Source organism: Cebus imitator, unplaced genomic scaffold (assembly GCF_001604975.1).
Source record: "Cebus imitator isolate Cc_AM_T3 unplaced genomic scaffold, Cebus_imitator-1.0 Scaffold5, whole genome shotgun sequence".
Lineage (NCBI taxonomy): Eukaryota > Metazoa > Chordata > Mammalia > Primates > Cebidae > Cebus > Cebus imitator.
Genome location: NW_016107320.1, coordinates 5285824 through 5305124, shown reverse-complemented (window position 1 = coordinate 5305124; position 19301 = coordinate 5285824). Strand labels below are relative to the sequence as shown.

Genomic DNA, 19301 nt, shown 5'->3' with positions numbered 1-19301 from the left:
TTTTAGTAGAGACGGGGTTTCACCGTGTTGACCAGGATGGTCTCGATTTGTTGACCTCGTGATCCACCCGCCTCGGCCTCCCAAAGTGCTGGGATTACAGGCGTGAGCCACCACGCCCGGCCCATCTGTTCCTCTTTAGCTTCCAAAAAAGATTACAGATTATCTGCTTACGTGGAAGAAAAATCTAAATTTTAATTTATGGCACCAGAAACAATGAGTTTTCTTTGTCAAAAAGAGTCAGCAGAGGGAGCTCAACACTTCTGCTGTTCGAAAGGGCTTTACTTATGCACTTGGCTAATTCCAGCCACCAACAGCCCCAGCAATGAAAACTGCTAAAGCAGCCACAATTCCCGTCCCCACATGTTTACAAAGGAGCTTGTCCACTCGACGCCTGGCAAAAAACGTCACAGTTCTAAGCTTATACACTGTTGGTGGGAATGTAAATTAGTTCATCTATTGAAAATAGTAAGGTGACTTCTCAAAGGACTCAAGATAGAAGTACCATTGGACCCAGAAATCCATACAGAACTACCAATCCAAATGGAACTACCATTCGACCCAGGATCTACTCAAAGAAAACCATTGTATTAAAAAGACGACTGCACTCCTATGATTATCACTGCACTATTCATAATACCAAAGTATGGAATCAACCTAAGTGTCCATCAACGGATGACTGGATAAAGGAAATGTGCTGTATCTAGACTATGGAATACTACAGAGCCATAAAAAAGAAAGGAATCATGTCTTTTGCAACAACATGGATGAAACTGGAGGCCATTATCTTATGAAATAACTCAGAAAATCAAATACGCATGTTCTCACTTTTTACCTGGGAGCTAAAATGAGTACACATGGACATAAAGAAGGAAATAACAGACACTGGGGACTTTAAAAGCGGCGAGGGTAGGAGGGGTGTGAAGGCCGAAAAATTACCCATCGGGTACCATGTTCACTAATTGGGTGATGCCCAAACTTCACCATTACACAGTATATCCATGCAACAAATCTGCGCATGTACTCTCTGCATCTTAATATGTGTATGTGTTTGTGTGTGTGTGTGTGTGTGACCGTTCAAGTCCAGGCGCGGCCCCCACTTTTGACAGCGACCGTAAATCCCTTCACACACCCCGCCCTCCAGAGACAGGAAGGGCCTGGGGTGTGGCCAGCACTGGCGTGGGGGTCTCACAACAAGCAGCAGAGAATCCAGCGCTAAACCGTGTGTACAGCCGCGCCAAGCGTCGCAGATTATGCGGCAGAAGGGGCCTAGCTTCCCCCTGCGCCCCAGGAAAGGGCTGACGTCACCCTCCCCTCGCAGCCCCACCGGGGGACCCCCTTCTGCGCAGGCGCGTGCGGGGAGGGACAGCAAGATGGGAACAAAATCCTTCCAGCCCGCGACTTCGCGTCCCCTCTCAGCCCTCCCAGCCCCCATTCCATCGCCCCCTCCCTCAGCGCACACCAGGTCTGGGCTTGAGGTACATTCAACTCGAAGGGTCCAGGATGAGACACCCTCTGAGACGCCACCATTGGCGAGCAGAAACAGGTTCCACCCCTACGGAGAGGAGAGAAACGGCTTTTCTCAGACAGCAGACCCACCTCTTTTGAGTCTTCTCCGCCATCGTACGGCCCCAATTGCAGCGGAGATCTACACCACCGCCTGGGTAGAGCGATAATTCCACATGCGATTGGAGAGCCTGGCAGAGTTGGGAGGGGGGTGGAGCCGGGGTGGGGCAGAGGACCCTGGGGGCGGGGCCAGGGAAGCTCGCGGCTCTTGTTTGCGTCGAGTCTGGGCGCACAGGACTGTGAGTAGTGGCGGTGCGGGGCCGCCCGCGGATTGCTGCCCTGTCCTGGAGCCTGTAGACCCTAGTTCGGAATAGCGGTTGGCCGGGCGCAGGCCAGCACTCTGGGGGGCCGGGGGGCCGAAGGGCCGAGGCAGGAGGATCGCTCGAGGCCAGGAGTGCGAGACTAGCCTGGGTAACTAGTGAGACCCTCGCTCCCTAAAAAAAAAAAAAAAAAAAAAGAAGCCTGACTTGGTGGCCGGTCCCTGTACCCCCAGCTACTCGAGAGGATCGCCTGAGCCCAGTGAAGCTGCAGAGAGCTGTGCCCACGCCACTGCACTCCAGCCTGGGCTACAAAGCTAGACCGTATTTCTGATAAAAGAAAAAAAGCTGTTTATTGCCATCAAACGCGCGTTATTATGCCCTCATTTTTACTCACTCCCTTCCATAGGCGTGATCACATCCTAAAGGTATTCCTCTGACCTCGCGGATGCTCCTTTTCAGCCTCTGCCTTTCTCTACACATTAGGGCTCCTCCTGGCCCTTGTCTCGCTCCATATGAGCGCATCCTCCTCATAGGTTAAGTGCCCTCCACCTGCTTGCTCTCAAATGAATGTCTCTGGCTCTGCCCTCTCTGCAGATCTTCACACCTGATATTCCGTAGACTACTTAACATCTCCACTCAGAGTCATATCAAACCTAAAACTTCCAGAACGGGACTTTCCATTAGCATTCCCGTCTTCCCTCCAAACTGCTCTTTTTTGATCCACACCATTTGCCCAGTTGCTCAAGCTGGACACTCAAGAGTAACCCTGGCACTCCTCACCCCTACATCTGTAATAGACCTGCAACTTTTGCTGGTCCTAGCTCGGGTCTCCTGCTTACACTTCACACTGTCAACCCTACCATCTCTCTAACCTCAGCCGATGTGTCTCTCCCTATTGTTCGCTCCTTCCATTCTTGGCCTCTGAAATCACACCCCCTCATCTCCCACCCCCAACCCTGATCCAAGTCGTTCTCTTGTAGTCAAAATCATCCTTTAAAAGAAAAATTGAGGCCGGGCGCAGTGGCTCACACCCGTAATCCCAGCACTTTGGAAGGCCGAGATGGGAGGATTGCTTGAGGCCAAGAATTGGAGATGAGCCTGGTCAACACAGCAAGATCCCATCTCTGTTTGTTTGTTTTCTATAATGTATAATAAAAAACTAAGAGCCAAATTCAGTGATTTTATTTCCCCTACCTCTTAAAATCCAAACTGCTTTCCAATAACCTATCTCTGCTAGATCCAGTGACTGCCTACTTCTCTCATCTCTCATTTCGTGTTCCTCTTCCTCTTTCTCTGTGTTCAATCACACCCTCATTCTCCAAAAAGCAAAGCTGACTCTCCACCCCCAACTGCTTCCACTTGCCCCGACACTTAACACCTTCTGACCCTTTATGTCTCAGATGTCACATACTCAGTTTTCAACCAGAGAAGCAGAACTAGTAGGAGATATCTATCAAGAGGTTTGTTGTAAGGAATTGGCTTACATGATTGTGAGGGCCCAGCTAAGCAACTCAGTAATCTGTAGACTAAGCTGGAACTCTCATGCAGAGGATGAGGCTGTTGTTCACAGGAGGAATTTCTTCAGGGGAGCCCAACTCTGCTCTTAAAGCCTTCAGCTGATTGAATCAGGCCCACCCAGATTAGGATAATCTCCCCTCTTTAAACTCAACTGATTATAGACTTTAATCACATCCACAAAATACTTTTATAGCAGCACCTAGATTAGTGTTTGACTAATGACTTGAGAATGTAGCCTAACCACATTGAGACAAAAAACTATCATATTCAGGGAAATCCTCCTTGACCATCTTAGTTCTTTCTGGCTGCTATAACGAAATACAGTTGGCCCTTTGTATCTGTGGGTTTGACATTCGGGTATTCAGCCAACGTTGGATCAAGAATTTGGGGGAAAAATTACACAATTTTCCAAAAAGCAACACTTGAATTTGCTGCATGCCAAGTACTACATTGAAGCCTCATGAATGGAGTGATATGTAGGAATTGCATTAGATATTATGAGTAATATAAAGATGATTTAAAGGTTATGGAAGTATATGCATCCGTTAGTTATATGCAAATACACCATTTCATATCAGGGACTTGAGCATCTGCAGATACCAGGGACACCCAGGTATCAGGGTGTCCAGGAACCAGTTCTGCAAGAATACTGAGGGACGGTTATACCTAGACTGAGTACAGTATTCTTTCCTTATCCTCAGGGGATACATTCCAAGACCCTCAGTGGATGCCTGAAACCACAGTTAGTACTAAACCCTCTAGATATCATGCACACATTTTCTTTTTGTCCTTCAGAGTTTCATGGATAAAAGATTTACCATAGATCTGAGCAATCTCAGCATATAGTTTTTTTTCTTTCCTTTTAAGAACTTTTCACCTTTTCACTTAAAGAAAGCATTTTACAGCTTCTTAAGCTTCTCTTTGGCAGATCCAAATCACCAGCATCACTACTTTTGTGCTTTGGGGCCATTATGAAGTAAAATAAGACTGACTTGAACACAAGCACTGTGATACTGCAGCAGAATATCTGATAACTGAGAAGGGTTTAATGAGCACGTAGTATCAACAGTGTGGAGACGGAGGACAAAGGGATGATTCATATCCTGGCCCAGAGAGAGCAGGATGGTACAAGAGTTCATCACACTACTCAAAATGGTGTGCAATTTAAAACTCTCAAATTATTTCTGGAATTTTCTTTTTTTTTTTTTTTGAGACGGAGTTTCGCTCTTGTTACCCAGGCTGGGGTGCAATGGCGCGATCTCGGCTCACCGCAACCTCCGCCTCCTGGGCTCAGGCAATTCTCCTGCCTCAGCCTCCTGAGTAGCTGGGATTACAGACACGCGCCACCATGCCCAGCTAATTTTTTGTAGTTTTAGTAGAGACGGGGTTTCACCATGTTGACCAGGATGGTCTCGATCTCTTGACCTCGTGATCCACCCGCCTTGGCCTCCCAAAGTGCTGGGATTACAGGCTTGAGCCACCGCGCCCGGCCCTGGAATTTTCTATTTAATATTTTTGGACTGACATTGACTAGAGGTTACTGAAACCACAAAAGATGAAACCGTGGATAAGGGTGGCTACTGTAATTTATAAACAAAGACACTTACTGCTCACAGTTCCAGAGGCTGGGGAGTCCAAGATCAAAGCACTAGAGATTCTGTGTCTGGTAGGAGCCCTTATCACCTAATCACCTCCCAAATGTCCTACCTCTTAATTGCCAAGTAGTCAATCAAATATCAGATGTGAAGCTTGGCAGAGAGGACAGAACCTTGAAGGTTTTATTTTAACATATGAATTCTGGAGGACACAAACATTCAGACCGTAGTACCATCTAATAAAAAACAGGCTACCCTTCCTATTCTAATTATTTTCTCTATGGGATAAGGATTGTGCTCATCACCAGCTATACTTACTTATTTTACCATTTCCCCCAAAGACTTAAGTTCCACCAAGACAGGACCATATCAGTTTTGTTCTCACTCTTTACTCAGCACCAACCACAGTGCCTGGCACATCATTGATATTCCCCTAAAACTTGTTGAATGAGGATATGAATGAATTTAGAATATTCTGTTGCTGCCAACCATGTAAACACCTATCCATGTTCAAGCACTATCTAAATTTTTTGAAAGACTTCTATGGCATACTTAAAAAGAACCATCTTATTAGTATTAGGTATAGGGTCTAGGACCTATAGGCTTTTCAGGGATCAACAAACTGTTTGAACCCTGAAAATAAAATATACTGATTACAGAGTGCAAAAAGTACAGGTAGGAACGAATTAATACTAAGGCTAGGCACAGTGGCTCACGCCTGTAATCCCAGCACTTTGGAAAGCTTGAGTCAGGTGGATTGCTTGAGTTAGGAGTTCAAGACTAGCCTGGGCAACATGGCAAAGCCTTGTCTCTACAAAAAAATACAATAATTAGCGAGGCATGGTGGCATGTGCCTGTAGTCCAAGTTACTTGGGGGCCTGAGGTGAGATGATCACTTAAGCCCAGGAGGTCAAGGCTGCGATGAGCCGAGATTGCACCACTGTACTCCAGCCTGGGCAACAGAGGGGGAACCTGTCTCAATAAATAAATACACACATACAAACCTTTTTTTTTTTTTTTTGGGGGGGGGGACAGAGTTTTGCTCTTGTTACCCAGGCTGGAGTGCAATGGCGTGATCTCGGCTCACCGCAACCTCCGTCTCCTGGGTTCAGGCAATTCTCCTGCCTCAGCCTCCTGAGTAGCTGGGATTACAGGCACGCGCCACCATGCCCAGCTAATTTTTTGTATTTTTAGTAGAGACGGGGTTTCACCATGTTGACCAGGATGGTCTCGATCTCTTGACCTCGTGATCCACCCGCCTTGGCCTCCCAAAGTGCTGGGATTACAGGCTTGAGCCACCGCGCCTGGCTTTTTTTTTTTTTTTTAAGACAGAGTTTCATTCTTGTTGCCCAGGCTGGAGTGCAACGGCGTGATCTTGGCTCACCGCAGCCCCCGTCCCCCCAGGCTCAAGCGATTCTCCTGCCTCAGCCTCCCAAGAAGCTGGGATTACAGATGTCCACCACCATGCCCAGCTAAATTTTTGTATTTTTAAACAGATACAGGGTTTCACCATGTTGGCCAGGCTGGTCTTGAACTCCTGACCTCAGATGATCCACCCACCTCAGCCTCCCAAAAGTGCTGGGATTACAGGTGTGAGCCACCACGTCTGACCTCCTCAAAATCTTTTAAACTTAAACAAATATTTACTGAGTATATAGTATGTATTCAGCAGTGTTCTGTGTGCTAGGGATATAGTAATCTACAAAACAAAGCCGTTTCCTTGTAGAGCTCCATTGTAAAGGGGGCAGGCAAATGAATTGAGAAGTAAATAAGGAGTACTGATAGAAAAAAATGAGGAGAGTTGTGGTGAGGAAAGAGAATCTTGGTTTTTGCCTTAAAACCTGCCTCCAGCTGGGTGCAGTTCCTCATGCCTGTAATCTCAGCATTTTGGGAGGCCGAGTCAGGAGGATCACTTGAGCCCAGGAGTTTCAGATCAGCCTGGCCAACATGGCAAAACCTTATCTCTACAAAGAAATACAAAAATTAGCCCGGTGTGGTGGCACCTGCCTGTACCCCCAGTTTCTCAGGAAGCTGAGGTGGGAGGACCGCTTGAGCTGGGGAGGTGGAGGTTGCAGTGAGGCGAGGTTGCACCACTGCACTCCAGCCTGGGTGACAGAGCCAGACCCTATCTCAAAAAAAGAAAAAGAACAGAACCTGCTTCCCTTCCTCCTGATCACATTCCTGTTTCCCCCTTTCAGTCCAGGGAGTGGTCTGTCCACAGTTGGGAAATGAGATTTTTCAGTAACTTAGTGAAGAAAATATGACAGCGTAATGACTGGAAAGGCAAATAAAATAGTATGCTAGGTAAACGAAACACAGCCACAGCTTCCAAAAGCAATGGTCTTAGTGCATGCCATTAATAATGTCATACCAAAATGGGTTTTTGTTTCCATAGTGCAGTTCCTCAATCAGAAAGCCAGTTTTTATTCTGCTTATCTCCAGAGCTTTTGTTTGCCTTTTGCTCACCTTAGCCCCCCTAAACCAGATAAAAAGACCAGAGAGAGCCTGGCTAAGATTACTCTTGGAGGAAGGCATCTATTAAGGACATTGGAAAAGACAGGATCTTTTGCTCTGGTTCATAATGGAGTGGCTTCGGCTGTTCTTTCTCCATCCTGTATCATTTTATCAGGGGGCTGCATTTCCTTTTGCACTTCTGTTCAATTATCTCTGCATCATGGATTCATTCTCCATTCGTGCCAGGTAGGCTAGATGGCTATTTTTACTCCTTCATTCAGAAATACTATAGTGGCCAGGTGCGGTGGCTCTCACCTGTAATCCTAGTACTTTTGGAGGCTGAGGCGAACGGATCACTTGGGGCTAGGAGTTTGAGACCAGCCTGGCCAACACAGCAAAACCTTGTCTCTATTAAAAAAACAAACAAACAAAAAAATTAGCCAGACATGGTGGCTCGGGCCTGTAGTTCCAGCTCCTCAGGAGGCTGAGGCAGAAGAAAGACTTGCTTAAGCACAGAAGGCAGAGGTTGTATAGTGAGCCAAGATTGCGTAAGGCTGGGTGACGAAGCGAGACTCTATCCCTCCCCACCAAAAAAAACACAAAAACCCAGAAATACTATAATAGGGCAAAAAGCAGAGTAGACTGCAGATGTGAAGATTGTGATATATTACTTACACTTGTTTTTAACTTACTATCACTGTCACTGATTATCGATTGCTTGATAATTACTAGGTATAATAGAATAAAACTAAATTGGAAATTCACATCCTGTCTGCATTGATATAAGGTTTGCTGGGTTCACATTAAATGGCAAATGGATGAAAATAAACTCTCAGGAGAGATGGTTGTTGTAATGGTACAGGAATTCTCCCAGTGGATACATCTCTGTCAACCACAGATCTCAAACATTCTTGAATAGTCCTAATTTCATGGAATTTTATCATTTTCAATCAAATTAAATTTTATATAAACTTACATCAGTATAAGTTGTATTATAAATAAATGTGATTTTTAAAGTGCCTGTATATGAATACTTAGAGAAATGAAGTAAGTTGAAATGAATCTTGTTACATTAGCTATATTATAATGTGAAGTTCAAAAATTATAGAGATGTGATGACTTGATGGTGATTTTTTGATATCAAATAACCTCAACACATTAGAGACAGTACCTATTTTTTTAAGATTGCTCATATAAGATTTTATTTTTTAACATAGTCAGAAGGCAAGAACTTAACTGAATATAGAACAGAAATGGTGAGTGTACTATTAATGTGACTACATGATTTTCCATTAAATTGAAAAGTCTCAGATACATTTTTTATTTTATTTTATTTTACTTACATATATTTTTGGAGACAGAGTCTCACTCTGTCACCCAAGCTGGAGTGCAGTGGCACGATCTCGGCTTACTGCAACCTTCTCCTCCTGGGTTCAAGGGATTCTCCTGCCTCAGCCTCCCTAGTAGCTGGGACTACAGGCATGTGCCACAATGCCCAGCTAATTTGAAATATATTTTTAAAAATGATTCCAACTTTTATTTTAGATTCAGGGGGTACATATGTAGATTTGTTACATGGGTATATTGTGTGATGCTGAGGTTTGGGGTACAATTGATCCCATCACCCAGGGAGTGAGCACAGTACCTGACAGCTTTTCAACGCTTTTTTCCTGACACTCCTATTTTAAAAAAGATTTGGTGGAATGATTTTTTGTCCTTTTATAAAGTGAAAATCTGTTGCCAAAGGGCCACTTCCTAATAATTCACTTATTTTGGGAATTAGAATTTTTATATATTGGGATTCTTAAATAAAATATAGCTGTATTTAATGATCAGTTAGGATTGTGAAATTTGATTAAACTATAGTATGATTACATGTTCACAACTGTCTGATGGCCCTTATCTTCATTTATGGGAGATTGGAGTTGGGGAACAACTGTAAAGAAGTTTCCTTTTGAGAAAGAATCACAAAACAATAAAGCAAAATGAGTGCAAAAATAAGGATTAATCCTCATGGAGTTACCTTAGGGTGAAGATAGCTCAGTTTCTGGCCGGATGCAGTGGCTCATACCTGTAATACAAGTAATTGGGAGGCTGAGGCAAGTGGATAGCTTGAGCCCAGGAGTTCGAGACCTGTCTGGGCAACATGACAAAACTCCTGTCTCTACAAAAAGTACAAAAAATTAGCCGGGTATGGTGATACATGCCTGTAGTCCCAGCTACTTAGGAGCCTGAGGCAGGAGGATCCATTGAGCCCCAGAGGTTGAGGTTGTAGTAAGCCATGATCATGCCACTGCACTCCAGCCTGGGCAGCAGAGCGAGACTGTCAAAAAAATAAAAATAAAATTAAAAAGACTGCTCACTTTGGATTCAGCCTGTTGAGTCTTAACTCCCTCACCTAACTGAGTGTCCTTGTGTATGTGAATATACTTCCCCCAAGTGTCCTTATCTGTAAAACAGAAAACATAATGCCTATCTCATGGGGTTAAGTATTAAATATATTTCTCATAAAAGATATTGGCACAATGCCTAGACTGAAATATGCAATCGCTAAGTCACACATTCTACATTGCCGATGTACAGACAATTTAATATTTATAAATCTCCTAGAGGACTTGCCTCTGGGTGGGAGGGTTGCTGGGTAAAGGATAAATGTTTCCCTTTTGTTTTCCCATAGCAGGGAAGTGAAGGCTTGGACCACAGTATTAACTGGGGTGTTGAGCAGGGAAGTCACCCCACGCATAGGCTCAAAGGGAAGCACAGGAATAGTCCAGGCTTTTGAGTCATAGATCCTCTCACACTGAGGCACCTAACACTCTCTCCCAAGAAAGACAGAGGTTCTTGTTAACCTGTGCCTTGCACTGTGCCTGGAGCCGCAACACACATTTGCCCTGCAATGGTGTTTCCTGGTTCTGAGTTGGTAGAGAAATCACAGGCTTCTTTGACTCGCTTTCCCTGACCAGTCAGCCCCTTTTTCTTTCTTTCTTTTTTTTTTTTTTTTTTTTTTTTTGAGATGCAACCATGGCCTACTAATTTTTTTGTATTTTTAGTAGAGATAGGGTTTCACCATGTCAGCCAAGCTGGTCTCGAACTCCTGACCTCAAGTGATCTGCCCACCTCAGCCTCCCAAAGTGCTGGGATTACAAGTGTGAGCCACTGCACCCAGCTATTCCACACTTTTTCTGACACCTTCATTCAGCTTTATTAATTTGGCACCAGTTAAAAAACAAGCCTCCATATAGTGCAGAAGGAAGAACCAAGTGTGCCTAATGTGCACCTGCCCAGGCCTCTGCATATCCGCATCTCCTTGGCTTCTGAGAGAGGCATGATTCACAAACCATTCCATTAATGTGGGTATTTTACAACATTAAAAAAAACACACTGGCTGGGCACACTGGCTCACACCTGTAATCCCAGCACTTTGAGAGGTAGAGGATCGCATGAGTCTGGGAGGTCAAGACCAGCCTGGGCAACATGGTGAAACCCTGTCTCTACAAAAAATACAAAAAAAAAAAAAAAAATTAGCCAGGTGTGGTGGTGCGTGCCTAAAGTCCCAGCTACTAGGGAGGCTGAGGTGGGAGGATTTCTTGGGCCAGGGAATTCAAAGCTGCAGTGAGTCATGATCGTGCCACTGCACTTCAGCCTGGGCAACAGGGACCCTGTCTCAAAAACAAGACAAAACACTGCCCTTTTCCTCCCTGGCACCTGAAAATTGGCCACTTTCATGAAAGACATAGCAGCTGTCCAGACAAAGGAGTTCATATCTGCTGATGACTTCAGTGGAAACAAATGGTCATGGTCATCCTTCACTCTGGGAAGGCAGCAGTACTAAGAAGAAATTTGGGAAAAGCTAGCCAAAATTTACAAGATCACATAGACATGATATATAAGATGGATATCAGGCCGGGCGCGGTGGCTCATGCCTATAATCCCAGCACTTCGGGAAGCTGAGGTGGGTGGACCACCTGAAGCCAGGAGTTTGAGACCAGCCTGACCAACATGGAGAAATGCCATCTCTATTAAAAATACAAAATTAGCTAGGTATGGTAGTACATGCCTGTAATCCCAGCTATTCAGGATGCTGAGGCAGGAGAATCGCTTGAACCTGGGAGGTGGAGGTTGTGGTGAGCCAAGATCACACCACTGTACTCCAGCCTGGGCAACAAGAGTGAACTCCGTCTCAAAAAAAGAAAAAAAAAGGATATCTTCTTTAGATTCTGACCCTATTTTGTTGTAGCAAGATAACTGGCATTATTTATGATTCCCTGGATTATGCAAAGAAAAGTGAACCCAAGCATGAACTTGTAAGACATAGCCCAGATGAGAAGAAAAAGACCTCAAGAAAACTGCAAAAGGAATGCAAGGACAGAATGAAGAAAGCCAGGGGGCCCCAAAAGTCAGTGTTGGTGCTGACAAAAAGGAGTCAAGATTCTGCAGTGGCCAAGTGTGGTGGCTCATGCCTGTCACCCCAGCACTTTGGGAGGCCGAGGCAGGTAGATCACCTGAGGCCAGGAGTTCAAGACCAACCTGACCAACATGGTGAAATCCCATCCCTACTAAAAATACAAAAATTAGCTGGGCGTGGTGGCAGGTGCCTGTAATCCCAGCTACTCAGGAGGCTGAGGCAGGAGAATCACCTGAACCTGCGAGGCAGAGGTTTCTGTGAGCCAAGATCGTGCCACTATATACCAGCCTGAGCAACAGAGCGAGACTCCATCTAAAAAAAGAAAAAAAAAAGATTCTGCAATGACTTCATCTGTGGTGATTGTGCAGATTTTTCATGACAGGATTAATAAACCGTAACAACTTTATGGCTTTTTTTAGAGAGAAGATCTCGAACTGTTACCCAGGCTGGGGTGCAATGGCATGATCGTGGCTCAAGTATAGCCTCTAACTCCTGGGCTTAAGTGATCCTCTCACCTCAGACTTCTGAGTAGCTAGGACTACAGGTGTGTGCCACCATGAGTGGTTATTTATTTATTTATTTTTTTGAGACGGAGTTTTGCTCTTGTTTCCCAGGCTGGAGTGCAATGGCGCGATCTCGGCTCACCATAACCTCCGCCTCCTGGGTTCAGGCAATTCTCCTGCCTCAGCCTCCTGAGTAGCTGGGATTACAGGCATGCGCCACCATGCCCAGCTGATTTTTTGTATTTTTAGTAGAGACGGGGTTTCACTATGTTGACCAGGATGGTCTCGATCTCTTGACCTTGTGATCCACCCCCCTTGGCCTCCCAAAGTGCTGGGATTACAGGTGTGAGCCACCGCGCCTACACACACACACACACACGNCGCGATCTCGGCTCACCGCAACCTCCGCCTCCTGGGTTCAGGCAATTCTCCTGCCTCAGCCTCCTGAGTAGCTGGGATTACAGGCATGCGCCACCATGCCCAGCTGATTTTTTGTATTTTTAGTAGAGACGGGGTTTCACTATGTTGACCAGGATGGTCTCGATCTCTTGACCTCGTGATCCACCCGCCTCAGCCTCCCAAAGTGCTGGGATTACAGGCGTGAGCCACCGCGCCCGGCCATGAGTCGTTATTAAAATTGTTTTTTGTAGAGATGAAATCTTGCTATGTTACCCAGGCTGGTCTCGAACTCTGGGCTCAAGTGATCTTCCCTCCTTGGCCTCCCAAAGTGCTGAGATTGTAGGTGTGGGCCACTGTGCCTGGCCTAAACTGTATAAACTTGTATAAAACAAAATCCTAACTCATCTTGAAGTGCAGTAGTAAGACTGAAGGGTAGATATTAAGATCTTTCTGAGTTTTCACTTTTCAAAGGGAAGTGTGCGTCTCCTTTCTCTGTCAGAGTCTCCTTTCTCTGTCAGCCTCTGGAATGCTTCCGGGTAGCACAACCCCCATGAAAAGGAAGACGCTCATCTTGATGAGAGGACGTCTAGGGTGCTCTTCTAGATCCTTGACACTAGGTTCACAGCACTCTTCAGTCAGATGACATACCAGGAGATTTCAAAGATGTCCTTGCTAGCCAGACTTCCAGGATTGTCAGGGGCAGACAACGGAATACCTTGGATAGGAATCACTTGAATGGTGGGTACCAAAGATAGAGGTTCCAGGGCCACTAAGGCAGGAATTGAGATTTGTCTCCAGGGCAGGGTGTGGCTCACACCTGTAATCCCAGCACTTTGGGAGGCAAGGCAGGAGGATAGTTTGAGGCCAGGAGTCTGAGACTGGGCAACACACCAAGACCCCATCTCTAAAAAAATAAAAAGTCAACCAGGCATGGTGGTGCATGGCTGTGGTTTCTCCCAGGAGGGGAGCCCAGGAGGTCAAGGCTGCGGTGAGCCATGATTACAACACGATATTCACCCTGGGTGACAGAGAGAGACCCTGTCTCAAAAAAAAAAGGAAAAAGAAAAAAAAGATTTGTCTCTAAGGCAGAAGTTTAAGTTTACAAATTTCTGGCTCTTTCTCCCATGATTCTTTTCTTCCAAAGAACAAAAGCAAGGCCCCGGAGTGCTAACAGTGTGGCTACTCTAGGTGTTGTGTGGGGCCTACCCCAGCGGGTTCCCTGGAGTGACATTTGCAGTGATTCCTGTGCTTCACGGTTCTAAGTCGTTCTCCCCAGGGTGTCCCTTCTCTTTCAGGTACCTCTTTCTCCTGGCTGGAGGAGGCGCCCTGGCTGTGGCTGCCATGGGTCCCTATGCCGTGCTTGTCTTCACCCCTGCTGTCTGCGCCGTGGCTCTCCTCTGTTCTCTAGCCCCATGGCAAGTCCACAAGTGGACCTTCTGCTTTCAGATGAGCTGGCAGACCTTGTGTCACCTGGGTCTGCACTACACTGAGTATTACCTGCATGAGCCTCCTTCCGTGAGGTAAGCAGCCTGTTCACTGGTCATACTCAGTCTACCTGGGGTTTGCTTGCACTATGGTGGCAGCAGAGAGAACCTGGGTGTTGGGTTGGAATCCTAATTCTCCCACATTTGACCAGTGTGACTTTGAGCAAGTCCTTTCACCTCTTTCAGACTCATTTCTTTTTATGGGAAAAGATATGGGGTTAACAATACTTGCAAAAAATGACAAGATTTTTTTTTTCTTTTGAGATGGAGTCTTGCTCTATTGCCCAGGCTGGAGTGCAGTGGTGCGATCTCAGCTTACCACAACCTCCTCCTCTTGGGTTCAAGAGATTCTCCTCCCTCAGCCTCCCAGGTTGCTAGGACTACAGGCGTGCACCACCATGTCCAGCTAATTTTTGTATTTTTAGTAGAGACGGGGTTTCACCATGTTGACCAGGATGGTCTCGATCTCTTGACCTCGTGATCCACCCGCCTCGGCCTCCCAAAGTGCTGGGATTACAGGCTTGAGCCACCGCGCCCGGCCTAAGATTGTTGTGAATGTTAGTGTAATTGCTTAATGGGTTCACCTTCTCTAATACCTAGACAGACAGGTGAACGCAATAGAGAAAGAGTAATTCACAGACAGCTAGCTATGCGGGGAGACAGGAGTTTATTACTCTAAGCATTTGGGGTAATCATAAGCAGTTTCCCCGAGCATTTGGGGATCAGAGTTTTTAAGGATAATTTGGTGGGTAGGGGGAGGCCAGTGAGTAGAGAATGCTGATTGGTTGGGTTGGAGATGAAATGATAGGGAATCAGAACTGTCTTCTTGCCCTGAGTGAATTCCTGGGTGGGTGCCGCAAGATAAGATGAGCCAGTTTATCGATCTGAGTAGTGCCAGCTGATCCATCAAGGGCAGGGTCTGCAAAATATCTCAAGCACTGATCGTAGGCCTTACGATAGTAATGTTATCCCCAGGAACAATTTGGAGAGGGTCAGAATCTTGTCATCTCCAGCTGCATGACTCCTAAGCCATAATTTCTGATCGTTTGCTAATTTGTTAGTCCTACAAAGGCCGTCTAGTTTCCAGGCAAGAAGTCTGTTTGTTTTGGGATAGGGCTGTGATTGTCTTTGTTTTAAACTGTAAACTATAAACTAAATTCCTCCCAAAATGAGTCCCAGGAATGAACAAGGACAGCTTGGAGGTTAGAAGCAAGATGGGGTTTGTTAGGTCAGATCTCTTTCATTGTCTCAGTTATACATGCAATGACAGTTTGATTAGAATGAATATAAATGGGATTCTGTGAGTAATCATCGCTGCCACGTGCTGCCTATGTAGTGCAGTGTCTGGCACTGTGCTGTAGTTGTCATTGTGCCTGAGAGGGGGGGCGAAGCTGGAATCCCAGAGCCCGCAGAGGAGGCCTGCCCGGAAGTGACTCAGCACCGTCTGCCAGCCTTAGCACGGGCTGAGTGAACACTCCTCCTGCAGGTATCAATCTTCCCATGGCGGTTGCTGGGAGAAGCAGGTGCTGTGTCAGTATTTTTCTTCCTTCAGACTCAGCTGTTCCTGTCTTGCTGAAGAAGGGTAGGTACCCCATCTAGAAAATAGAAATCAAGAGCTAATTACAATCTAGAGAAGTGTTATCGTGAATCAGCAAGATCCCTGAGATGAGGGGGAAACACTCCTTTGCGATCTTGAGATCTCATGATCCTGGCTCTCTCTGATGATCACAATTGGCTTCAGGGTCCCTCGGAGCACAGAGGCTGTGATGCTCCAGGTGGTCACCTATCTGATTCTAGCCTGCGGTTGGTTCACTTGTTTTGCCATCCTGACTATACCCAGAATACTTTTTAAATTTTCCTATTAAGACTATTTTCAGCTGGGCATGGTGGCTCGCTCCTGTAATCCCAACACTTTGTGGGGCTGAGGCAGGCAGATTACTTGAGGCCAGGAGTTCAAGACTAGCCTGGCCAACATGGCAAAACCCTGTCTCTGCTAAAAATACAAAAATTAGTTAGGCATAATGGCGGATGCCTGGAATCCCAGCTGCTCAAGAAGCTGAGACAGGAGAATCGCTTGAACCTGAGAGGCGGAGGTTGCAGTGAGCTGAGATTGCACCACTACACTCCAGACTGGGCAACAGAGGGAGACACTGTCTCAGCAAAAAAGAGACTATTTTCACGAAAGTCTTTAGGTTGGCTGCTATAAGGAAAAGGCAAGATGGCAGGTGGGTGGGGCATAGGAAGTACCAAATGAGATGGAGTGAATCAGGATGTCGGTAGGGAGCCGGGGCCTGATGGGGCTGGGAGGGCAAGTTGAACAGGATCTGGCTGGATGTGAGGGAGGCTGGAGCAGACCTGGAATGGGAGGCTGTGCTGGTTGGGCAGGGCTGCTGCCATCACACAGTGCCACACACTGGGTGGCTCAAACAACAGAAATTCATTTCCTCACTGTTCTGGAGGCTGGTAGTCCCAGATGATGGTGTCAGCAGGGCTGGGTTCTTCTGAGGCCATTCTCGTGGCTTGCAGGTGGCAGTGTCCCCCTGGGTCCTTATGATGTTCACCTCTCTGTGTGTGTGTCTGTGTCCTAATTGTTCTGATAAGGACTGCGTGCATATTGGATTAACGCCCATCCTAATGACCTCATTTAGCCTTAATCACATCTTTAAAGACCCTCACTCCACATATTCTCAGGTACTGGGGTGAGGCCGTTAGCGCTTGAACTTGGGGGACACACATTCAGTCCATAAGAGAGAGTGAGGGAGCCAGGGGTTGGTGGCATTTGGACGCTACCTTGCTTTCAGTGAGAATCAGTCAAGTAAGCTGGTCAGTTTTTCTTAAATCTTCAGACACAGAAACAGCAGCAGTTGGGAAACTGTTTTCTCTCCACAGGACAGTGTTCGAATTCCTGACTGTAGAGTGTGTCATTGTAATTTTCTTTCCTTTTTTTTTTTGAGATGGAGCCTTGCTCTGTCACCCAGGCTGAAGTGACCTCTGCTCACTGCAACCTCTGCCTCCTGGGTTCCAGTGATTCTTCTGCCTCAGCCTCCTGAGTAGCTGGGACTACAGGCACGTGCCACCACACCTGGCTAATCTTTTGTATTTTTAATACAGATGGGGTTTCACTGTGTTAGCCAGATGGTCTCGATCTCCTGACCTTGTGATCCACCCGCCTCAGCCTCCCAAAGTGCTGGGATTACAGGCTTTGCTTGTTTGTTTGTTTGTTAGACAGGGTCTTGCTCTGTTGCACAGGCTGGAGCATAATGGCATGCTCATGGTCCATTGTAGCCTCGACCTTCCGGGCTCAAGTGATCCTCCCACTTCAGCCTCCTCAGTAGCTGCGACCACAGGCATGCGCTACCGCATAGGGCTAATTTTCATATTGTTTGTAGAAATGGGGTTTTGCCACGTTGCCCAGGCTGGTCTCAAACTCCTGGGCTCAAGTGATCCGCCCACCTCACCTCAGCCTCCCAAAGTGCAGGGATTCCAGGTGTGAGCCACTGCACCCAGCCTAATTTTCATTCATTGTTCTCCTCAATAATCTTGCCAGCAGGATCTTTGATGATAAAGCAGTAAGAGTTCAGGTGATTGGTTAAGACTATACTTCAATTGCTAATGGCTGAGCACATACTGTGATCCATTCCTCAGTACAAATCCCACATTAGGCAGAGTCTTACAGTCAGGGTCTGGTTCATATTGAAAATCTTCAGCTTCCTATCTTCCCTTCACTACAGTTTTTGTCTCCTCTATGGCGAATTTCTCCCAGGTCTCTGATCCTGATCTTTATCGGCCTTTCTTGGAAATATTATAATCATTATTTCCCACATTGTTCCTTGTCATTCTTTTATTTGCATCTCTGACTAATGTTTAATTTCCCCATTTACTTTATCCAACCTGATGTCACCCTAAATAACAAACAGAAAGAGGCTCCCTAAAAGAAAATGATGGGGCCAGATGCAGTGGCTCACGCCTGTAATCCTAGCACTTTGGAAGGCTCTGGTGGGCGCATCACTTGAGGCCAGGAGTTCGCCAACATAGCGAAACCCCATCTCTACAAAAAAAACCACGAAAACTAATTAGGCATGGTAGCACATGTCTGTAGTCCCAGCTGGGAAGATCATTTGAGTCTGGGAGGCAGAGGTTGCAGTGAGCCAAGATGGTGCCACTGCACTCCAGCCTGGGTGATAAAGTGAGACAGTGTATCAGGAAAAACATAAAGAAAAGAAAATGATGCTTATGGCTGGGTCCAGTGGCTTACACTTGTAATCCCAGCAATTTGGGATGCCAAGGCTGGCAGATCATCTGAGGTCTGGAGTTTGAGACCAGCCTGGCCAACATGGCAAACCCCTGTCTCTACTAAAAACACAAAAATTAGCCAGGCCTGGTGGCCTGCACCTGTAATCCCAGCTACTCGGGAGGCTGAGAGAATCACTTGAACCCAGGAGGTAGCAGAGGTTGCAGTGAGCTGAGATTGTGCCACTGCACTCCAGCCTAGGCCACAGAGCGAGAATCCATCTCCAAAAAAAGTGATACAAAAAGAAAAAATGATGCTTATTTAGGAATAGGGCATTACAGTGGGAATATGTGTGCCATAGTAAACTATGTGTGTATTCAGGTTGGTAAAAGAAGGCAAAGATTTTTAAGGGAAAAATGAGAAGCGTTACACAATTGTTTTGAAATCATTATCCTTGAGTACAGGATCAATGACGAGGGTGATTCCAGTCTGTGGTTGGGCAGGCAGTGGCCGGGCAGGTGATCACATCACACAAAAGTATTTTTTTGTGTAGGGTTGCAAGGGTTTTTGCAGTCTTTTGTGGTAGTTTCTGTTATCAGACATACAAGCATTGAGAACCCTCTCTTTAGACCTTTCCTTGGCTGTTTGTCAGAATTGTTTTGTTTTGTTTTCCTTTTTAACACAAGTGACTTGATTTTTCTTTTCTTTTCTTTCTCTCTTTCTTTCTTTCTCTTTCTTTCTTTCTTTCATCTTTCTTTCTTTCTTTTCTTTCTTCTTTCTTTCTTTCTTTTGATTTTTCTTTTCTTTTCTTTCTCTCTTTCTTTCTTTCTCTTTCTTTCTTTCTTTCATCTTTCTTTCTTTCTTTTCTTTCTTCTTTCTTTCTTTCTTT

The 19301-nt window shown here is 45.9% G+C and overlaps 3 protein-coding genes across 3 annotated transcripts in view; 1 reads left to right on the top strand and 2 right to left on the bottom strand.

Annotated features, from left to right (window-relative positions):
• DCTN6 (dynactin subunit 6) overlaps window positions 1-1704 on the bottom strand; it is a 31334-nt gene extending 29630 nt beyond the window's left edge. Inside the window, exon 1 of the mRNA XM_017535825.2 lies at window positions 1597-1704. Within this exon, the coding sequence (XP_017391314.1) occupies window positions 1597-1619 (23 nt within the window). The 5' untranslated portion in view covers window positions 1620-1704. The remainder of the gene's footprint in view (window positions 1-1596) is intronic.
• Window positions 1705-7474: 5770 nt separating this feature from the next.
• The window catches only part of MBOAT4 (membrane bound O-acyltransferase domain containing 4), a 13766-nt gene continuing 1939 nt past the window's right edge, over window positions 7475-19301 (top strand). The window contains exons 1-2 of the mRNA XM_037740969.1: window positions 7475-7636; window positions 13993-14217. Coding sequence (XP_037596897.1) covers window positions 7518-7636; window positions 13993-14217 — 344 coding nt within the window. The 5' untranslated portion in view covers window positions 7475-7517. The remainder of the gene's footprint in view (window positions 7637-13992; window positions 14218-19301) is intronic.
• Window positions 14724-19301, bottom strand: part of LEPROTL1 (leptin receptor overlapping transcript like 1) — a 40140-nt gene continuing 35562 nt past the window's right edge. Inside the window, exon 4 of the mRNA XM_037740962.1 lies at window positions 14724-15776. Within this exon, the coding sequence (XP_037596890.1) occupies window positions 15546-15776 (231 nt within the window). The 3' untranslated portion in view covers window positions 14724-15545. The remainder of the gene's footprint in view (window positions 15777-19301) is intronic.